The sequence below is a fragment of the Salmo trutta genome, chromosome 4 (genome assembly GCF_901001165.1).
Source record: "Salmo trutta chromosome 4, fSalTru1.1, whole genome shotgun sequence".
NCBI lineage: Eukaryota > Metazoa > Chordata > Actinopteri > Salmoniformes > Salmonidae > Salmo > Salmo trutta.
Window position 1 is genome coordinate 27,381,638 of NC_042960.1, and position 23,809 is coordinate 27,405,446.

Here is a 23,809-nt window from a genome sequence, read left to right on the forward strand (position 1 = left end):
ATTGAGGTAGTATGTACATGTAGATATGGTTAAAGTGACTATGCATATATGATGAACAGAGAGTAGCAGTAGCGTAAAAGCTAGATGTCATTCAATTGGTATTATTATCTGTCTTCTTTAAAGCCCGCTAAGGGGAAAGTAATCTAAAAGTAACTGAATTTAATCAGATTACATTACTGCGTTTGGGTAATCCCAAAATTATGCTACTGATTACAATATTGGACAGGTAACTAGTAACTAACAGATTACATTTAGAAAGTAACCTACCCAACCCTGCTCAAATTAGTATGATATGTTACGTTTGGTTAGTTACTTAAGTCAAAAATGAAAAGAGGGTGGTGGGTGGGGTGGACATTTAACGCAAATGTCTTGCAATCTGGAGGGTGGTGGGTTGGGTTGCTGTTTAATGCGATAGTTTAGGAACCCAAGGGTTGCGTGTTCAAATCTCATCACGGACAACTTTAGTATTTTAGATAATTAGCAACTTTTCACCTACTTTCTACTGTTTCGCTACTATGCAACTACTTAGCATGTTAGCTAACCCTTCCCCTAACCTTAACCCTAATCTTAACCCTTTAACCTAACTCCTAACCTTAACCTAACATAGCATATCATACTAAAGCTCTCAAACGATATCATACTAAAACAGTCAAACGTAATGTATCATACTAAACAGGTAAAATGCGATCAAGATTTAGGATACTATACATCCTACAATTCATATATTTTACTACCGTTATTACATTGCTAGGGCCAATGTAATGTAACCTAATGTAAAGTAACATTTCATACTAAATGACCCGGATTTTAGTAAAATATAATACGTTTTGCTCTGAGACCAGGTTTCAGAGAGGCAGTTACAGGACCAGGGAACAGTTAGAAAAGAGTGAACCGTGCGCTTTACAATGGATTAAAAACCTGCACATGTAGATAGACACATGGCGTGCGCATCCACTATGCGCCCACGGGCACGCCAACAGGCAATGGAATTGATAATGCACCTTGGTTTTCATTTTTAGTAGCTTATCAGGTAAACTAACGGGTAGGAATGTTGAGGTTGAGAACAGTGCTGCTGACTCCAATTAGATTAGATTATTGGATTGGCTGCAACAGATTATAGCGCGCCTGCTTCCAAGACGCAGTATACCGAGAAAGAAGCGTATTATCTAACAATTTTACCCCAGTGGACTTCGACAATAATAAGGTAAGATTCTTCGTTGTTGAGAATATGAATGAAGCCTGATGTATGATTATAATTGTATTTCGTGTCAACAGAAGGCAAAAAGAGAACGCACCGGGAAATTAGGGAGACACACTAAAGCTGTTGCATAACCAATTCTCAGAATTGAATTAGCCTAAATCAAATACCAAAATGGGGATGTGGTATTACTTGTGCGTAAAGTGGTATGGCTGATCTAATGCATCTTGAAAATTGGTGAACAAAAGATGAAAAACATTCTGGCGTTTGCTGTATATTTGCTGCATCAGACGTTTGTCAGTGATCCATTCAGAAATAAAAGGCAGTGCGCACGCTTTGTTGTTTTCCATTCTATGGAAGGGGACCTATAGTAAACGGAACAGTTGCAAATAAACTACCTCATTTATTAGATGGGCAACAAAGTGTATATATATTGTTGTATCCAACTAATAACAATAAATGATATTAGATTCATTTCAGTTGTGATATGACCTAATTATTGACATGTGATTCATGAGAGCCCTGATAGGATTTGTCCTTTGCACAGCCCACTTATTGCATGATATTCCTGAGATTATATTGTACTGGTTGAGGTTTTCAAAATAAGCTTGGATTCAAGACAAAGCACCTATCCTGTGTATTGATTTGAAGATGTCAACAAGTGATGGGTCATGTGATGTTTTGCCTTGTAAAGTAGCTGATATTGATTGGATCCTCCAGCTGACACCAGTCCATTGGAGGATAATGAACACATTCTCAGCAGCGTTTAGAAATGATTGTGTTTTTAGTACCAAATAGGCGCTGATTTTGATCAACTCCTCAGAGACTTTTCTCGTGGCTGGTCTCGCCTCTGATTTAGTACAGAATATACAACATGTACGTATACGTGAATTTAGAGTCCGCTTAGCGTCAGATTTCAACACCATTTTTAAAGTACCGATTGATCCCATGTAGCCTATGCACATCGCATGATTATGACTCTCACCATGAGCCAACAAATCAATTGTCCTGACACTCATCCACAGAAGTTGGAGCCATTGTTAGTATTTATTATTTTGTTAGGATCCCCAAAGCTGCAGCTACTCTTCCTGGGGTCCACACAAAACATGACACCATACATAACATTAATAGCTGAAGGACAGAACTACATACAATCACATAATATTGTGACATTGATATATTAAGGATGCCACTTTGCATCGTGCAGAACAGAAGCATGCCTGTAGTCACACCTAGAAGAAGAAGAAGAAGGATTATTGTTAGTGTTTGTTGACCCTTAGCAGGCCCGAGACTGTCAGCACAGGCCATAATGTGTTTTAATCCATCTGATGCTATCTGCTCTTTTCTAAGCGCCAATCCCTACGCAGAGTTGACTACCCTTTGATCTGGGATTATGTAACACTGTTTTAGCTACGCCGTTGGCAGGAAGTCTGTGTGTTGCTACTGCTAGCCTTGCAGATATTACCAGCCAATTTGAAGGCTTGACTAAATTTGCGTATGGACCAGAGATTTTGACCCAATTGCTGAAATTGTTTGTAGTTGCCAAAAAAAAGTTACACTCTTGTTCCTCAGTGGGTAGACAGCGGGGGGATTTTAATGAGTGTGCACACTAAGAATGTGTGTGGGACTTCTGCTATTTGTAGCCAGTGTCGTGTTATGCTGATAACATCATAACAGCGTTATTGGCCAAGAAAGTGGGTGGCAGCGCCTTCGAATCCTTATTATTCAGATAAGACCACATATGAATGATGTCAACATTAGCAAAATGAATAAAATAGTTGGAGTATGAGAGATGTAAAACCGTTGTGTGCCACACCACAAATAAGCCCACGGTTGCAGTTTGTGGCGATAATGTGAGAGGTCCCACTCAGTGATTTGTCAGTCAGTGTGTTGTGACGAGACACTGAGTCTGTTTTTAGGCATCACTGGAATGATGAATAATTTAAACCTATAGCATCTATACTCCTGGTTATTGAATAATATATACAGCAGATGAACACTGAGGGAGACTGCTATGAAAAGGAGGGATAGGTGTGGTTTAAAGGCAGTCATTTATGGAGGGGGACGCAATGTGTATCAGTTTTCTACCTAAAATGGCACCTGAAATGGACTACTTATTAACAGTAAGGTGTATGGTCTGTGATTGTAGAAATACAGTAAGCTATTTTTTTATATATATGTATATATAGGCCTTGATGTAGGCCTTGATGTCTGAGATATATATATGTATATGTATGTATATATATGTATATATATATATATATGTGTATGTATGTATGTATATATGTATGTATATATATGTGTGTATATATATATATATATATGTATGTATGTATGTATGTATGTATGTATGTGTATATATATATGTATGTATGTATGTATGTATGTATGTATGTATGTGTATATATATATATATACACACCAGTAAGTTAGGTAGCCTATAAGAGGTTTACCTTTTAAACACAGGACAGGGTCTTTACATGCTGGCCATGCCCCTGTCAGAATCTACACTGAGAGAAAATGGAGGGCCACGCCACAGTAGTCGAGGGACACGTTTTTCAATAGTTCAAACCTGATGTGTCAGACATCAAGGCCTACAGCTATCACAAAACACACAGCACCACAGAACACTGTGTGGGCTGAGGATGTGCAAGTAAGCAAAAGAGAGGGGTGAAAAGGAGAGAAAACAAGAGGCGCAGAGTTATATGCTACATTGTTACTATAATCCTCATCCAACCACAGTGAGCAGTGGGGCTGAGGTTGAAAAGTCTGCAGTTGTACAAAGAGAAAGTCTGGTTCCAACATCAAACCACAAAAGAAAAGACATCTCCGGCCTATTATATTCTATTGCAAACACAAAAGTTGAAAGAATTGTTTATGGAGAACCACATTTTTTTTTTTTTTAGAAAGGATAGATAGACAAACATATTGCAGTGTGTCTGGAGGGAGAGTAAGAAAGGGGTGTAATCCCTAGTCTGATAAATAAATAAATAAATAACACTTATCTTAAGTCGCTGCTCAGGAAATAATACATCAGGAACACAGCGAGAGGACAGTGTGAATAAATATCAGTAGTTGTAACGATCTGGTTTGGTCTGATTGATTGTTTTGTTCTTTTGTCAGGAACATTTTGTCAGTTGTTTGTCAATATGTGAAAACAGTGTAACAAGTCTATGTTAAAAGCCAAGATGCTGCCCACTCAGAATAGTTTATTTGAATTAAATGGATCTTAAAGAAGAGCCACACCCAATCCCTTTACAAGGGCTGTCCTGAGCCAGATTATGTTTGTGTGGGCAACATCTGTGAATGCATGTCATCTTCGCTTCATTCAGAGCAGTCCCACTCCCAAATTCCCCATCCCATAATCAGATTTTAACAGCCCGAAAATCACAGAACCATTGTTTAAGTATTCTAAAAAAAACAGTAGTTGGAAAACAGCATCAGCAATGAAATGCAAAGTTTGTCATTTACTTTGCTTATCAAAACAAACACACATGTTCCTGATTTGTAGCCTCAACAATATTCACCCCAGGCCTTGGGTCCTATGAACTGTAATAATTCTGGAAGACACAGGGGGCACACATGGGCACACTGTCGCCGGCTTTAATTCAACCATGGGCTATTACTGTCCCCCCTTCCTATTAATACTTCTAAGGCCTCACTAGGGGAAGAGGCTTGATAGGAGAGCCTATTTATGAGCCACGTCTGAAGGAAAATGGTCAAGTTTCTGTGGTTTTAACTAGTCACCAACGTGTCAAAGGAGTTCCTCTCCCATTCCTGATATATTATGCGCTCATTATTCTGTTGTGCTGGAATTCTAAGAGTGGACTCTGTTCACATAGTCTAACCTTACCCCTAACGGCTTTAGAATAGGGATTATCCTAGCAGCATGTGTTTGTGTGTGGATGCTGTTAGTGGGTGCGTGTTGCCTTATATATGTATAGTGAAAGAGCCGCCTATGTATCGTCAGACACGGTTATTGCCTTCATTATTCATATGCAATTGACTCATGTTTATGTCTATGTGTGTGAACATCCAGGGGCAGCCATGCTGACCACCTTAATGGACGGCCTCCTCTGCTGCCTGACGGGGAAGTCGGCAAACGTTGTGGTTCCCATAGAAACCTCAGAACCCGCTGACGGCTACGAGTTTGTGGAGGTCAAACCGGGTCGCGTCCTGAGGGTCCGACACGTCATCCCGGAGCGGGAGGTGGAGGAAGAGCCCAGCGGGCCAGGGGGAAGCGTCCACTGCAAGAGGAAGATCACAGTGTATCGTAACGGACAGCTACTGATAGAAAACCTGGGGGATGCGGTGAGACAGGAGCTGTTACATGCTCCGAACGGAGAAGCAGAACCCAACTGTACAGTAGAGGTAGAGCTCGCAGACCCACCTTCCAATCCAACTCCCAATCCTGACACCAAAGTGGACAAGACAGGGTCAGTGGTTGGGACAGGGGGAAGTGGGGCAGGGGGAACGGCAACAGCTCCAGCCCCGATCCTCAGATTAGCCCCAGATCTGACCCAGCAGCCCCGGAAGCGACGGCGGAAGCCCAAGCGCACAGTGGTGATCGACAGCGAGAGGAAGATCACATCGTGTAAGGGGACACATGCGGACGTGGCACTGTTCTTTGTGCACGGTGTGGGCGGCTCTCTGGACATCTGGGGCAGTCAGCTGGACTTCTTCTTCCGTCTGGGATATGAGGTCATTGTGCCAGATCTGGTAGGTCACGGGGCGAGCTCGGCGCCCCAGATCGCGGCGGCATACACGTTCTATGCCCTGGCCGAGGACATGAGGGCCATCTTTAAGAGATACGCACGGAAAAGGAACATTCTCATCGGACACTCTTATGGGTGAGTTAGACAGAAGTGTGTTAGTTATAAACACTACATATTGTATTTTCTGCCTTTTGCTCTCCCAGACTCTCTCCATCTCTCTCTTTGTACAGTGTGTCATTCTGTACATTCCTGGCCCATGAGTACCCCGACCAGGTCCACAAGATGGTGATGATAAACGGAGGAGGCCCCACAGCCCTGGAGCCCAGCCTTTGTTCCATCTTCAACCTGCCCACCTGCGTCCTGCACTGCCTCTCCCCCTGCCTCTCCTGGAGCTTTCTCAAGTAAGAGTGAGAGAGAGTGTGGGTGTGCGCGCGCGTCTTCCCTCCCATACAGACAAACATCTTGCCGTCTATGACATTCAAGTATGATATCCTATATCCTACTCACTCTCTCCTCTGCCTCCCTCAGGGCTGGGTTTGCCCATCAGGGTGCGAAGGAGAAGCAGCTGTTGAAAGACAACAATGCTTTCAACGTGTCCTCCTTCGTGCTGCGTGCCATGATGAGTGGCCAGTACTGGCCAGAGGGCGACGAGGTGTACCATGCAGAGATCACTGTGCCCATCCTACTGGTGCACGGCATGTACGACAAGTTTGTGCCCGTGGAGGAGGATCAACGCATGGCAGAGGTGAGAGAGAAACCTTTAACGCCAACTTTAACCCTTTCTTTAAACCTAATCTAACCTCTCTACCTCCTCTCAGATCTTGCTGCTGGCCTTCCTGAAGATAATCAACGAGGGCAGTCACATGGTGATGATGGAGTGTCCTGAGAGCGTCAACACCCTCCTGCACGAGTTCTTCCTCTGGGAGCCAGACTCCGCTCCTAAGTCTAAACCACGACCTGAAACCGCCAATGCCCCCACTGCATCCAACGGGGGAGCAACTTCTGAAAGCCAAGCCAAGAATAAGTAGCCCATAGAAGGATGGATGTGTGTTATTGACTCCAATCAAAGCTTGCACAGCCAGTGATGTGTACTGTCTACCATGGCTGGTAGTGCTAGGCGTGTCTCCTCAGGTGCAGGGAGCTGGTTTGAGTCGGTTTGAACTGGTCTGGGCTGGTTTTGAGCTGGTTTAAGATTGAGTTTTGAGGTGGTGGAACACAGTACACAGGGACAGATGGGCCCATGTTTGGTCTAAGTCACTGCACTACATCAGAGAGGAAGGACAAGAGGGATGTGAGGGAGGATGAGGAGGGATGGATAGATGGATGTCAATAACGTTGACCGTGGAGGTCTATTGTATTGTTCTGACCTGTTCTGATTGAGTGACTGATCCCTGACTGTGCCTTGGGGTGGTGTGGGGCTGAAGAGGTGCTGAGTTGTAGAGGTGGACCTGATAATGTTATTGATTTTGTGTGTTGCGTGTGGTACAAGGACTCAAGTCTATACTTGGGTCCACCTCTAGTTGCACAATGGGTGGAAATGTCAAAACAAGGGTGGATCAGAGAGGGAAGAGAATGTATTGGAAGTGGTCAAGTCACACAAGAAAATAACTAGCCAAGAAGAACGCTTGTTATACTACTCAAGCCAAAGGTTAGCCAATGTTTGTGACAAGCAACACCAGAACCAACTTTTTTTTTCTGACAGTACTTCTTCACATTTGAATATTTGAAACTTCAACATTGTGACTGAAGTTGAGTGAGACATTTTAAATGATGTTTGACAATCAATGCTGCTTTTTGAGAACTAGCCAACTACAATGCATTATTCATACATTATTTAAACGCACTTCCCTGTCAGAATCATTCCAAATGACAAGCAATTTCTTGACATTGACAATGTTTTGTATTATCTACAGAGAAACAACTTGAGGGACAGGGGAAATACCAATGTTTGACTGTTTTACAAAGTCTCCTTGTGTATTTTATGGGGAAACAAATATGTTTCCTTTGGCTGCTGGTTAACTGGGAAGTACAAACTGGTAGATCATGTGTGTTTTGGGCCCTTTTAAGAAGGATTATTATACTTGATGTTTCTTCATATTCCTCAACAAAACTATGCTGAACAATGATTGTTTACCTGTTTTTCAGGTAAAAGTGATATAAGCTATGAAAATGTTTATTGGTCCACCAAAAATGTTTGTAAAATCTGAGAATTCTTCAATGCCACATAGCAAGCTCTCCGTCATGTAACTACTGAACAAAAATATAAACAAAAATGTAAAGTGTTGGTTCCATGTTTCATGAGCTGAAATAAAAGATCCCAGAAATGTTCTATATGCACAAAAAGCTTATTTCTCTCAAATGATGTGCACAAATGTGTTTACATTCCTGTTAGTAAGCATTTAAACTTTGCCAAGATAATCCATCCACCTGACAGGTGTGGCATATCAAGAAGCGATGTGGCATATCAAGAAGCTGATTAAACAGCATGACCATTACACCGGCGCACCTTGTGCTGTGGACAATAAAAGGCCACTCTAAAATGTGCAGTTTTGTCACACAACATAATGCCACAGATATCAAGTTTTGAGTGAGCATGCAATTGGAATGCTGACTGCAGGACTGTCCACCAGAGCTGTTGTCAGAGAATTTAATGTTAATTTGTCTACCACAAGCCGCCGCCAACGTCCTTTTATTGAATTTGGCAGTACGCCCAACCGGCCTCACAACCACAGACCAAGTGTAACTACGCCAGCACAGGACCTCCACATCCGGCTTCTTCACCTGCGGGATCGTCTGAGACCAGCCACCAGGACAGCTGATGAAACTATAGCACAACCTATCAGAAACCGTCTCGGGAAGCTCATCTGCGTGCTCGTCGTCCTTACCAGGGTTTTGACCGGACTGCAGTTCGGCGTCAGAACTGACTTCAGTGAGCAAGTGCTCACCTCCGGTGGCCACTTGCACACTGGAGAAGTGTGCTCTTCACAGATGAATCCTAGTTTCAACTGTCCCGGGCAGATGGCAGACAGCGTGTATGGCGTCAGGTGGGCAAGTGGTTTGCTGATGTCAACGTTGTGAACAAAGTGCCCCATGGTGGCGGTGGGGTTATGGTATGTGCAGGCATAAGCGACGGACAGTGAACACAAATGCATTTTATCGATGGCAATTTGAATGCACAGCGATAACGTGACGAGATCCTGATAATGGCGCCGGAGGGGGCCAGAGGGGGCACCGTTTTACGGGTTACTGACCAATCGTGCTATTTTGTGTGTTTTTTGGCATTGTTTGAAACGTATTATGTACATAATGTTGCTGCTACCGTCTCTTATGACCGAAAGAGCATCTGGATATCAAAACAGTGATTACTCACCTCGAACTGGACAAAGATGTTTTCTTAATGAGTCTGACGCAAAAGATATACTGTTTCTCCCGGACCAGGCCCAAATCCTTGTCATTCGCATGAAGAAAAGACGGAGATACAGGGGGCGCAGATCCGGGAGCCTTGTGAGAATTCATCGGCGAGTGGGTAACCCGCCTCTACCATCCGTTCTATTGGCCAATGTGCAATCACTGGAGAATAAACTGGATGAGCTTACGGGACATTAAAAACTGTAATATCTTATCTTTCACCGAGTCGTGGCTGAACAACAACACGGATAATATACAGTTGGCTGGGTTTTCCGTGCATCGGCAGGACAGAACAGCTACATCTGGTAAGACGAAGGGTGGTGGTGTGTGTCTATTTGTCAATAACAGCTGGTGCGCAATGTCTAATATTAAGGAAGTCTCGAGGTATTGCTCGCCTGAGGTAGAGTACCTCATGATAAGCTGTAGACCACACTATCTACCAAGTGAGTTTTCATCTATATTTTTCATAGCCATCTATTTACCACCACAAACCGATGCTAGCACTAAGACGGCACTCAATGAGCTGTATATGGCAATAAGCAAACAAGAAAATGCTCATCCAGAAGCGGTGCTCCTAATGCCCGGGGACTTTAATGCAGGCAAACTTAAATCCGTTTTACCTCATTTCTACCAGCATGTCACATGTGCAACCAGAGGGAAAAAAAACAATAGATCACCTTTACTCCACACACAGAGACGCATACAAAGCTCTCCCTCGCCCTCCATTTGGCAAATCTGACCATAATTCTATCCTCCTGATTCCTGCTTACAAGCAAAAACTAAAGCAGGAAGTACCAGTGACTCTCTCAATACTGAAGGGGTCAGATGACTTGGATGCTACGCTACAGGACTGTTTTGCTAGCACAGACTGGAATATGTACCGGGATTTATCCAATGGCATTGAGGAGTATACCACCTCAGTCACCGGCTACATCACGAAGTGCATCGACAACGTCTTCCATTTCCCACCAATATCCAGCAACTTAGCACAACCATTTAAGAGGAGTGGGACAACATTACACAATCAACAGCCTGATCAACTCTATGCGAAGGAAATGTGTCGTGTTGAATGATGCAAATGGTGGTCACAACAGATACGGACTGGTTTTCTAATCCACACCCCTACATTTTTTTAAAGATATCTGTGACCAACAGATGCATGTCTGTATTCCCAGTCATGTGAAATCCATAGATTAGGGCCTAATGAATTAATTTCAATTGACTAATTTCCTTATATGATCTGTAACTCAGTGAAATGTTTGAATTGGTTGCATGTTGTGTTTATATTTTTGTTCAGTGTACGATCCCTTGGTGGATGAACATGTCAGGAGAAGCCCTGTTTTGTGTCTAAGTGTCCTCATACAAAGACTGCATTGAATAACAGTAAATACCGTATAGCTTTACTCTCTAGCTTGGTGTGCACTCTGAATGATGCCCTCCTGTATTCCACAGGACTGGATGCTCTCCTTTCTAATACGACTGTTACTTGGAAACTATATGGTTGAATTCTGATCTTGGCACTGCAAGAGTCCAGTTATTTCAAAATGATCACATAATGCGCTCTGTTACTATTTGTTATGGAACAGTCAGTAGGTACCCTACAAATAGCAATATGCATTTTGAAAACATAACACTTATACCCTGACTACACCGCTCGCGTCGCGTGCACGAACGTTGCAAAATAAATTTAGAAATCTATGTTAGTCAATTATTGCACCCACACTGCTCGCGCGCATCAACGAGCGTCTGCGTTGCCAAGGGCTAAAATAGAAGTCCTTTCTATTTCTGACGCAGATCGCGCTGCAAGTCCTGCCTCTCCCATCTCCTCATTGGTTTATAGAAGCAGATACCCACGTGCCATCTCCTCATTGGTTATGCCCACATGGGTGATTGAAAGACGAACTGTGTTGCCGGTTGTCGTGGTAATACTATGAAGGATTAGATGCCAATCACCATATAAATTCTAAGATGAAAAAGCCTGGAGGGAGGAGAGATGACTAGAAACGAGTCGGTTGACCGTTTTATGTGTGGATTAATTGTCGGAGTAGAGGACCTTGTGCATTTCAGGTAAAATAACAACCTAATGTTTATATCCCAGGACAAATTAGCTAGCAACAGCCAGCTAGCTAAATAGGACAAATTAGCTAGCAAGTGCAAGCTAACTAGCTAAATTGCCATAAATGTTTAATGCTTTTCGACCTGTCCCCAAATTAATGTCATTGGTTCAGAGTTTGTTTTGATATTTTAACCTGCGTGTCGTGATCGTGTTTGGTGTAGTGGGACAAAATAAATTGGGTTCCGTGTTAGCCTCTACAGGACCGCGGGACGGTTAACTTAATGTAGGCTAATGTGATTAGCATGAGGTTGTAAGTAACAAGACAATTTCCCAGGACATAGACATATCTGATATTGGCAAGCTTAAATTCTTGTTAATCTAACTGCACTGTCCAATTTACAGTAGCTATTACAGTGAAAGAATACCATGCCATTGTTTGTGGAGAGTGCACAGTTATGAACTTGAAAATGTATTAATAAACCAATTAGGCACCTTTGGGAAGTCTTGATACAACATTTTGAACAGCATGCAATGGTTCATTGGATAAGTCTAAACTTTGCACGTATACTGCTGCCATCTTGTGGCCAAAATATAATTTGCGCCTGGGCTGGCATAATACATTATGGCCTTTCTCTTGCATTTCAAAGATGATGGTACAAAAAAAAATACAGAAAAACATGTTTTTTTCTTTGTATTATCTTTTACCACATCTAATGTGTTACAGTGAGGGGGGAAAAGTATTTGATCCCCTGCTGATGTTGTATGTTTGCCCACTGACAAAGGAATGATCAGTCTATAATTTTAATGGTAGGTTTATTTGAACAGTGAGAGACAGAATAACAACAAAAAAATCCAGAAAAACGCATGTCAAAAATGTTATGAATTCATTTGCATTTTAATGAGGGAAAGAAGTATTTGACCCCTCTGCAAAACATGATTTAGTACTTGGTGGCAAAACACTTGTTGGCAATCACAGAGGTCAGACGTTTCTTGTAGTTGGCCACCAGGTTTGCACACATCTCAGGAGGGATTTTGTCCCAGTCCTCTTTGCAGATCTTCTCCAAGTCATTAAGGTTTCGAGGCTGACGTTTGGCAAATCGAACCTTCAGCTCCCTCCACAGATTTTCTATGCGATTTAAGGTCTGGAGACTGGCTAGGCCACTCCAGGACCTTAATGTGCTTCTTCTTGAGCCACTCCTTTGTTGCCTTGACCGTGTGTTTTGAGGTCATTGTCATGCTGGAATACCCATCCACGACCCATTTTCAATGCCCTGGCTGAGGAAAGGAGGTTCTCACCCAAGATTTGATGGTACATGGCCTCGTCCATCGTCCCTTTGATGCGGTGAAGTTGTCCTGTCCCCTTAGCAGAAAAACACCCCCAAAGCATAATGTTTCCACCTCCATGTTTGACGGTGGGGATGGTGTTCTTGGGGTCATAGGCAGCATTCCTCCTCCTCCAAACACGGCGAGTTGAGTTGATGCCAAAGAGCTCCATTTTGGTCTCATCTGACCACAACACTTTCACCCAGTTGTCCTTTGAATCATTCAGATGTTCATTGGCAAACTTCAGACGGGCATGTATATGTGCTTTCTTGAGCAGGGGGACCTTGCGGGCGCTGCAGGATTTCAGTCCTTCACGGCGTAGTGTGTTACCAATTGTTTTCTTGGTGACTATGGTCCCAGCTGCCTTGAGATCATTGACAAGATCCTCCCGTGTAGTTCTGGGCTGATTCCTCACCGTTCTCATTTGCATGGAGCCCCAGGCCGAGGGAGATTGACAGTTCATTCGTGTTTCTTCCATTTGCGAATAATCGCACCAACTGTTGTCACCTTCTCACCAAGCTGCTTGGCGATGGTCTTGTAGCCCATTCCAGTCTTGTGTAGGTCTACAATCTTGTCCCTGACATCCTTGGAGAGCTCTTTGGTCTTGGCCATGGTGGAGAGTTTGCAATCTGATTGATTGATTGCTTCTGTGGACAGGTGTCTTTTATACAGGTAACAAACTGAGATTAGGAGCACTCCCTTTAAGAGTGTGCTCCTAATCTCAGCTCATTACCTGTATAAAAGACACCTGGGAGCTAGAAATCCTTCTGATTGAGAGGGGGTCAAATACTTATTTCCCTCATTAAAATACAAATCAATTTATAACGTTTTTGACATGCATTTTTCTGGATTTTGTTGTTGTTATTCTGTCTCTCACTGTTCAAAATAAACCTAACATTAAAATTAAAATTTTTCCCTCACTGTATATTCTCCAACATTAATTTAACATTTCCACAAACTTCAAAGTGTTTCCTTTTAAATGGTATCAAGAATATGCATATCCTTGTTTCAGGTCCTGAGCTACAGGCAGTTAGATTTGGGTATGTCATTTTATGCAAAAATGTAAAAAAAGGGGTGGATCCTTTTGGGTTGTGAAATGAGGTAACAGTAAAATGGAAGACATTCTAAAGCCGCTACAACAGGCTCTCACAGAAAACATGTCCGGCATTAACTATGTTGATGAGGATTTAAGCACAGGTTTCATATTGTTCACAGTATTCAGATGTTTCTTAATATTTGTTTATAGAGTATACCTTTTATACAATATGCAACTTTTACTTGCATATGATGTCTTGATGCTGAAAAGGCGAGAACATCCGTGAATTCATAAAATAGAGAATTGTCACAAGTCAAATTTGTAAAATGTATGTTTAGTGTTTAGTTCATCATTCTTAGTCGTGTTCTCAGTGGAACTTGACTTCAAATTAAAATCATGAATCTGATTAATATTATACCATACAATCCTTAAATGTTTAAAAGCCAAGTTTATTACAAGTGTATTAGAAGCACATGCAATGTCAAGCTACAATACCTGGGTATGTGTCAAGCTACAAGTAGTAAGTATTTGCACTATATAATACTCTGCTTAATGCTAGAATGAACCTTAACTAGCGGGCGACCCTGGCTGCGCCCGGCTGGCGGGCGACCCTGGCTGCGCCCGGCTGGTGGGCGCCCTGGCAGCTCCGGCAGCTTCGGGCTGGCTGATGGCCCTGGCGGCTCCGGGCTGGCGGGCAGCCCTGGCGGCTCCGGGCTGGCGGGCGGCTCTGGCGGCTCCGGGCTGGCGGGCGGCTCTGGCGGCTCTGGCCCAGGATTCACCAGGCTGGGGAGACATGAAGGAGGCCTGGCCCTGGGCACAGGCCATAATTGGCATTCCTAGTGTAACCGATGTGAAATGGCTAGTTAGTTAGCGGTGGTGCGCGCTAATAGCATTTCAATCGGTGACGTCACTCGCTCTGAGACTTGAAGTAGGGTTTCCCCTTGCGTTGCAAGGGCCGCGGCTTTTGTGGCGCGATGGGTAACGATGCTTCGTGGGGTGTCAGTTGTTGATGTGTGCAAGGGTCCCTGGTTCGAGCCCGGGTTGGGGCGAAGAGAGGGACGGAACCTACACTGTTACACTAGCATGGCACCCAGACCTCCTTGGACATGGAATTGTTAAAGTGCTACATGCACACAATGCAGCAGTTTTCCTCGTTGGAGGAATCTGAATCTTCTGGTTCAATGTGCTTTGTTTTGGCTTTTTTCTTAGGCAGGACAGTTTTTTGTTGTTGTTCAGTGTGGTTTGTCTTAGCTTGCTTCTTTCCAGATGTTTTGTTAGGCAGGGCCATTTTTATTTTTGCCTTCTGAGAGCTTAACTTTTTATGCTGTTCTTCCAGTGCCTGCTTGACGGGGTTTCTTCTCCTCTTCCTCCCCCTTGTTGTAATTTTCCTGGGCCCTGCTTTTGGGAAGGGGCATACATCAGCTGGGTTGAAATCAGAAGAGTAATCAGGTGTTTCTCAGCCACAGCCTGATACATGTTGGGAGGTGCCTGGAAGACAGCTGGAGATGTGGCCTGGAAGGCAGCTGGAGATGTGGCCTGGAAGGCAGCTGGAGATGTGGCCTGGAAGGCAGCTGGAGAGGTGGCCTGGAAGGCAGCTGGAGATGTGGCCTGGAAGGCAGCTGGAGATGTGGCCTGGAAGGCAGCTGGAAAGGTGGCCTGGAAGGCAGCTGGAGAGGTGGCCTGGAAGGCAGCTGGAGATGTGGCCTGGAAGGCAGCTGGAGATGTGGCCTGGAAGGCAGCTGGAGATGTGGCCTGGAAGGCAGCTGGAGAGGTGGCCTGGAAGGCAGCTGGAGAGGTGGCCTGGAAGGCAGCTGGACATGTGGCCTGGAAGGCAGCTGGAGATGTGGCCTGGAAGACAGCTGGAGATGTGGCCTGGAAGGCAGCTGGAGATGTGGCCTGGAAGGCAGCTGGAGATGTGGCCTGGAAGGCAGCTGGAGATGTGGCCTGGAAGGCAGCTGGAGAGGTGGCCTGGAAGGCAGCTGGAGAGGTGGCCTGGAAGGCAGCTGGAGATGTGGCCTGGAAGGCAGCTGGAGATGTGGCCTGGAAGGCAGCTGGAGAGGTGGCCTGGAAGGCAGCTGGAGATGTGGCCTGGAAGGCAGCTGGAGAGGTGGCCTGGAAGGCAGCTGGAGAGGTGGCCTGGAAGGCAGCTGGAGATGTGGCCTGGAAGGCAGCTGGAGAGGTGGCCTGGAAGGCAGCTGGAGAGGTGGCCTGGAAGGCAGCTGGAGAGGTGGCCTGGAAGGCAGCTGGAGATGTGGCCTGGAAGGCAGCTGGAGATGTGGCCTGGAAGGCAGCTGGACATGTGGCCTGGAAGGCAGCTGGAGAGGTGGCCTGGAAGGCAGCTGGAGAGGTGGGCTGGATAGCAGTGGGACCGTGGGCATAAATCAGCTGCCTTCAAGAGATACTCTGACAATTTATGATCATCCATGAAGACCCTGTTTCCACTACGGTAGCCTACATGAGGAAGCTCAGTAGCTTCTTTCTCTCTCTGCAGAATCTGTGCAGTCACATGACATATGCCATACAACTTTAATGTCACCCCATATCCTTCCCCTATAGAGGAAAGAGAGTAGTCAACATCAAATTGAATTTGTCACATGTGCCGAATACAACAGGTGTAGACCCTTAACCAACAATGCAGTTTTAAGAAAATAGATTTAAGAGAATATTTGCTAAATAAACTAAAGTAACATTTTTGTTTAAGTGATTCACTGTGCACATGCTCAGTTCAGTTCTGAACTCTCATGCGAAAACAGCAATACCCTGTGATAAACTCTGCAGATTCTATTGACAGAAATCTGATTTTGAGGTAAGAAAGTAATTATTTTGACCAAATTAGTTTTTGTAGTTCCATTCATCAAACTTATATCAGGTTTATAACCAGTCCATGTAGAGATATTTGATGCAAGTTAGCAATGCTAAAGTTAAGATTTAGCTAAAATAGGGTTAATTGTAACAACTTGTGTGAAAATGTTACAACTAACCCTGAGTGAAATTGAATGTTTTTGGCAAATGTTTTCTTTTACTTCCAGCCAGCCTAGATCATGGAAAAGAAAGACATACAGGGGAGTACCTCCTCACACTTTGAAAAGAGAGTCAAATGATGTAGCAGAGCATGGGGAGACAATCGGATCGGTTGCAGCATGCTATTCACCTGCTATTCTGTCGGGGTGAAGATCTTAGAAATAAAGGTGTGGCGGAGGTGTGTCTACATATAAGCCGTATACCTTAATGTGCGCGGAAACCATGAATAAGGTCCAGCGAACCTACTGGTTCGGAGTGGAAAAAGCATCTACTTCATTTTTTCCCCGATAGAAAAAACATAATTCTCCATGCAGTGTAATTTATAAATGGATAACATCTATTGATAAGAGCTACGTAAATCAGCAATCCGTTTGGAGAAGGGGATTGTAAATATGATCCCTGTATAGATTCATGTGAAACCAGCCATATAGAAGCCAACTGAAAATCATATCAACATGACATGGATTGCGGCCCTTTTTCCACAGTGAAATAGGCTATAAATAGCTGTGCCGTTATTCAGAATTTTAATTGTGTGCTCTTATAATTTGTGAGGATGAAATTTGGACACCCAAGCTATAGGCTTCTGTCGGGCTGAACCTGCCGAGTTGATGTATGCACTTTAGAATATTTTAAAGCTTGGACTTTTCTGTTTTATTTACAATTTCTATCATGTTAATTAGCCACTATCGGGAGCCATTGTCAGTAATACCCACATACATTTATAACTGTCACTTTAGTGTTAGTTTTCTTAAATTTGTAGCTAACATTTTGCATCAATAGCACTTCTGTATAATAGAGATTCAGTGTCATCTTGGTTAGCAACTCCAGTGTATATTTGACCTTGTGTTTAAGGTTATTGTCCTGCTGAAAGGTGAATTGGTCTCTCTGTGTCTGTTGGAAAGCAATCTGAACCAGGTTTTCAGCTAGGATTTTGCCTCTGCTTAGCTCTCTTATGTTTATTTTTATCCCCAAAAGAATCACTAGTTCTTGCCGGTGACAAGCGTACCCATAACATGATGCAGCAGCCACCACCATGCTTGAAAAAATGAAGAATGGCACTTAGTGATGTGTAGGATTTGCCCCAAACATAATGCTTTGCTTTCAAATGTTGTTCATTTGTTGGCCAATTCTTTAGCAGTTTTACTTTAGTGCCTTATTGAAAACAGGATGCATGTTTTGGAATATTTGTATTCTGTACAGACTTCCTTCTTTTCCCTCCATCATTTAGGTTAGTATTGTGGAGTAACTATAATGTTGTTGATCCATGTCACGTTCATCGTAGGAATTGGACCAAGGCGCAGCGGGAATGTGTGAACTCATCTTCTTTATTTGAAGGAACGTGAACACAAAACAAAATAACAAACAAAGGACAAAGACAGTCCTGTCAGGCTAAACACTAAACATGGAACAAATACCCACAAAAACCCATGAAAAAACACCCCTACTAAATAGGACCTTCAATTAGAGGCAACGAGGAACAGCTGCCTCCAATTGAAGGTCAACCCAATAAACTAAACATAGAAATAGAATAACTAGACACAGACATAGAAATAGACTAACATAGAACATTAACCAAAAAACCCCGAAACACATAAAACAAATACCCCCTGCCACGTCCTGACCAAACTACAATAGCACCTAACCTCTTTACTGGTCAGGACGTGACAATCCATCCTAAATTGTCTCCTATCACAGGCATTAAACTATGTAACTGTTTTAAAGTCACCATTGGCCTCATTGGGAAATCCCTAAGCGGTTTCCTTCCTCTCTGGCAACTGAGTTAGAAAGGACGTCTGTATCTTTGTAGAGCCTGGGTGTATTGATACACCATTCAAAGTGTAAATAATAACTTCACCATAACCAAAGGGATATTCAATGTCTTCTTTATTTTACATTTTTAACCATCTACCAATAGGTGCCCTACTTTGCAAGGCGTTGGAAAACCTCGCTGGTTTTTGTGGTTGAATCTGTATTTGAAATTCACTGCTCAACTGAGGGACCTTACATATAATTGTATGTGTGGGGTACAGAGATGACTATTATTGCAAACAGAGTGAGTCCATGCAAATTATTATGTGACTTGTAAAGTACATTTTTACTCCTGAACTTATTTAGACGGGGGTTGAATACTTATTGACTCAAGAAATTTCAGCTTTTCATGTTTAATTCATTTGTAAACATTTCTAAAAACATAATTCCACTTTGATATTATAGGGTATTGTGTGTAGGCCAGTGACACAAAATCTCAATTTAAATTCAGGATGTAACACAACAAAATGTGGAAAAAGTCAAGGGGTGTGAAAACATAGGGGTGTTTTTGAAAAATTGATGCCTTGGTAATTCGGCTCTACTGAACAGTTGTACTCTGTGAATGGATGCAAGTGCTCAAAACTCTGACAACCTGATGAAACATTTTAAGAGTCAGAGATACATTATATGAAATGCTTATCAATCACTTGTTTGCTACAGATTTAAATGTACACTACCGTTCAAAAGTTTGGGGTCACTTAGAAATGTCCTTGTTTTTGAATGAAAAACACTTTGTTCATTAAAATAACATCAAATTGATCAGAAATACAGTGTAGACATTGTTAATGTTGTAAATTACTATTGTAGCTGGAAATAGCAGATTTTAATGGAATATCTACATAGGCGTACAGAGGCCCATTATCAGTAACCATCACTCCTGTGTTCCAATGGCACGTTGTGTTAGCTAATCCAAGTATATAATTTTAAAAGGCTAATCCCCCATAGGAGAACCCTTTGAAAACCCCTTTTTGGTTCCAGGTAGAATCCTTTTGAGTTCCATGTAGAACCCGTTCCACAGAGGGTTCTACATGGAACACAAAATAGTTCTACCTGAACCAAAAAGGTTTCTCCTATGTGGACAGCCAAAGAACCCTTTCGGAACCATTTTCTCTAAGAGTGGAGACTATTTTTAGAATTCAAATTTTTAAGTTGAGAGTTTATAAAAAAAAAATGCTATAACTTACCACACTTGATTTCAACTTCATGGGATGTGGTATAAATAGTTTCATTGTTGTGAGTAATATCTCCAAGACAGATGTACTTTTTGAAAGGTTTCAAATTAGTCAAGTTGATAGACCCATTGTTTCCTGTGACTAAAACAAGAATATTAGTGATTTCTTCCTTTGAATGGATATCTATTTTTTAAATGTATGGTTTCATTCTCAATTGAATAAAGATGAACTCAATTGTCACATGTAAATTCATATGACATGTGGATTTACAATATAACTCTTACAATATAACTCTTTTCAAATATTTTTATGTACATATTCTTATTCAATCCTTTACACTTGTGTGTATAAGGTAGTTGTTATAAAATTGTTAGGTTAGATTACTTGTTAGATATTACTGCATGGTCGGAACGAGAAGCACAAGCATTGCGCAACACTCGCATTAACATCTGCTAACCATGTGTATCTGACAAATAACATTTGATTTGATTTTAAATAATGTCCAGATCGTCATTGTTAGACTTTGGCCACTCAAAATGAAACACGGGAGTGGTTGTGCTGTGATCAGCCTACAAACAACCACTCATCTAAACTTTGTCTTACTGCAGTCGGTAGATGTACAGTACATTCAGAACTTTCACATGTACTGCAGTGTAGATTCATGCTAAATTCACACATACAATGCTGCAGTTTTGCACACAACAAGAGGTTTTGGATGTACAAGTAACTCTGAGAAACTGGTATTAGCCTCAGATTATTATTATAGTATTATAGTCTTTTTATTATAGTCTTTCACTGAAACTATTTCAGAGAACCAAACAAGGACAGTGGCGATTAAACACTTTACATCACTAATCAGTTCTGTCCGTTCTCTGAACATGAGCAGACCAACTCTGTCACAAGTCTCCTTTAAAAGCTAGTCCTCCAAGTAACACTCACCCACAGGCAGACAGTTTAGAGGGACTTGACAATCTCAGAGTTACTCTACTCAAACTCAGTTTTAAAGGAAAGGATACATTAGTTAACCCTGAGAAAGTTACTGCATTTCGAATGATCTCAAATAAGCTTGATTCATCAACATTATTTTATATGCAAACCTGCACCCTTTTTGTGTTTTCTTAAGCCTTTATGGTGACTGCATCAGGATACATTTTCCAAAGCAATTCCATATACGTTAAAGGTTAATTTATGCCCCACAGCCCATCCCCTTTAAAATAAATAACAACCCTCCCATCACTCCCATCCCCTGGGTATCATACTGTACTTACATATAGCCAACTCTATGAGCCCAGTCCACAGCAGCAGGATCTTCAGTCCAAAGAGACCGGCCATATCCAGGAGCAATTATCACTCTACCCATACACCATATGTCCTAAAGGGAACACCAAAGGAAACAATGTATCTGTCTTATTATGAACAAAAAAAAAGAGAAGTACTTAAAAAAGCTATTTTTCTTTATGTTTGTTGGGAGTGATGGGAGGGTTGTTATTTATTTTAAAGGGGATGGGCTCTCGTCTTATCACATAGCTTCTTGAATGTGTTCCCCTAACCCTCATCTCTGGTCCCTCAGCGTGACACAACAAGTGATTTCACAGCTAGCTGAGGCTCTGTACCTTACCTTACTTTACAGGAAGTCCCATTTCTTCTATGCCACACATCCCGTTCCCTCCACTTCTGCTCTTTCCTAGATACACATCAAATATACATAAAATACATGTTATAAGTTTGTTAGTGCAGGCCAGCATTAACTGTGTTTAGACATTTGAGTAATATTCAGAGGAGAGGGCCAGAGTAGTCTGGTCTCACAGTCAGACACAGCTGATTTGTCCATAAACCCCCCCAAAAAATAACAAGAGGCTTTCTGAACTCACAAACAAGGATTACTTCCATATAACAGAGTTATGTGTTGAATATTATAGTTGGTCCTGTGTGGCTCAGTTGGTAGAGTATAGTGCCTGCAATGCCATTGTTTGTTGGTTTGTTTCCCGCTGGGGCCACACATTCGAAAATGTATGCACGCATGACTGTAAGTCGCTTTGGATAAAAGCATCTGCTAATTGGCATATATATTATTTTTTGCCTGTTTCTTTTCACACAAAAGCAATTATTACGGATACATAATGTTTTCACATTTCAACTCTGTGGACCTGTTGTGCTTCTTTTGACAAGTTAGGTGATACATGTGAACATGCTCTACTCCTTTGTACTGACAAGACAGCCATCTTTGCTGAACGTGTGGGTAGTTATACACTGGGGACTTTGGGGTCTGTGACACATTATGAAGCCTGTTATGGTTTCAGCATTTTCTCTCTTCTTCTGACTCCTCTCATTAGTTTAAAGTCTATATTTGAAAAGAAGAAAAGTGATACCACTCACATACTAGGCCAACATCCTGCATAGGTCTTCCTACACCTACATTACACATTCAATAAATGTATCTATCCATTTTTTTTGCATCCCACACATCATTTATTTGGTATCTCTCTCTGGCATGACCATTTTATCTTGAAGTAAAGTTAATCTCTTCCTTTTTCTCCTTCTCTGAAAAGTACACATCTAAGTGTTATATCTGTTCTTAGTCTTGTGCGGTGTATGGTGTCTGTTTAGTCACATCCCTCAGCCCTGTTTATACACACCAGGAAGGGATGGAAGAGGAGAAAAGGAGGAGAAAACCTTCACGGGAATGAGATAGTTCCCTCTGGGCCATCAGAGTACAGTAATCATACAGTAAGTGTCAAGCTGAAGTGAAACGGTGTGACAAACAAATAAACATGTATGGCAAGATATGTAACAATGACTCAAACATATTCATATGTAACGTCTTTGAGTGTGAAGTCTTTCTGTTGTGTTATATTTGTATAGAGCGGCTTTTATTTGGTATCTGCTAAAGAGCAAACAAACACACCCACCTGAAACCTGGGAGATGCTACATTTCAACTAATTAAAATACAAAAATGTAGATAGACTCTTACCCGTATACATGGATGAACGCTTCTCCCTGTCTATCATGGATGCCATGGTTTCCCTTAGTTTGAAGATATAATCTGGATACAGGTGTTTTATAACTATGTTCTCTTTTTGACTCCCTACGCATTTGCAATCAAACTCTGCTTTCACCGGGCATTCCACTGATTTCAAAACTCTGTTAACTTCTTCCTTGACAACAACACTGTTGATTGCCATTTCTTCCCCATAACTGTCATCAGAAGATACTACAATGTTTGGTTCAATGAAAATGTTTTTACCTAAATCAGGGATTTCCTCATCCTCTGATTCATTTTCAGAGTCAAAGTCAGCCCGGCCCGATCGACCTCCAGAAAGTAGTCCATCACAACTTTTTTCCCGCTGATCTTGCCGAAAGCACCTGTTAAATTCAGGGCAGCAATGTTGAGCGCAGTAGCAACACTTTAGCAGTTCTCCATGATATCTTTCAAAATAGCAGCGGTAACCAGGATTATCTACACCTACTGGGCAGCTCATGTTTTAGACAGAAGCATGCTACATGGCAGACCAGTCCAAACTCATCTCTCAGCATGTCCAGCCCATCCATTATCTCAGCCAATCATGGGAAGATTCCTGACTTTTTCCAAGGCTAAACCAACTAGGCTAAACATTTAACAATTGTATTTATATTTACATGTTTGTTATTAAGGCACATGAAAGTTCACATGTTCCAGAAAGCACTTTTTTTTACATTCAAATGCCTCTCCTGTGAAGTAGTGACATGCGACATACACCTAACTTCCTGAAACGGGTCACATATATGAACTTGTTTTTTTTCTCAGAACATTTAGAAAAGGTAATTTGGGGATTCCACAAGGCATCAACACAGGAAATATGTGTCACAAACTTCTTCGTCAGACGATAAAGAGAAATCATCGTCGGACCAAAACGCAGCGAGATCGTATGTACTCATCTTCTTTATTAAGGAAAAGAAGGGAAACCAAAATAAACACGTACACAAAACACAATGACGAATAACAGTCTGGTAAGGCACAAGGCTACACACAGAACAATCTCCCACAAAACACAAACAAAACACATACCTATATATAGGACTCTCAATCAAAG

General features: G+C 42.3%; 1 protein-coding gene across 1 annotated transcript; it reads left to right on the top strand.

The window, feature by feature from the left end:
• Nucleotides 1–503: 503 nt before the first annotated feature.
• Nucleotides 504–8,242, top strand: LOC115192184 (protein ABHD8-like). Its single transcript, XM_029750396.1, has 5 exons — nucleotides 504–1,204; nucleotides 5,238–6,048; nucleotides 6,144–6,314; nucleotides 6,442–6,658; nucleotides 6,732–8,242. The coding sequence occupies exons 2-5, from the start codon at nucleotides 5,246–5,248 to the stop codon at nucleotides 6,939–6,941; spliced, it is 1,401 nt and encodes a 466-aa protein (XP_029606256.1). The 5' UTR covers nucleotides 504–1,204; nucleotides 5,238–5,245; the 3' UTR covers nucleotides 6,942–8,242.
• The last annotated feature ends 15,567 nt before the right edge of the window (nucleotides 8,243–23,809 follow it).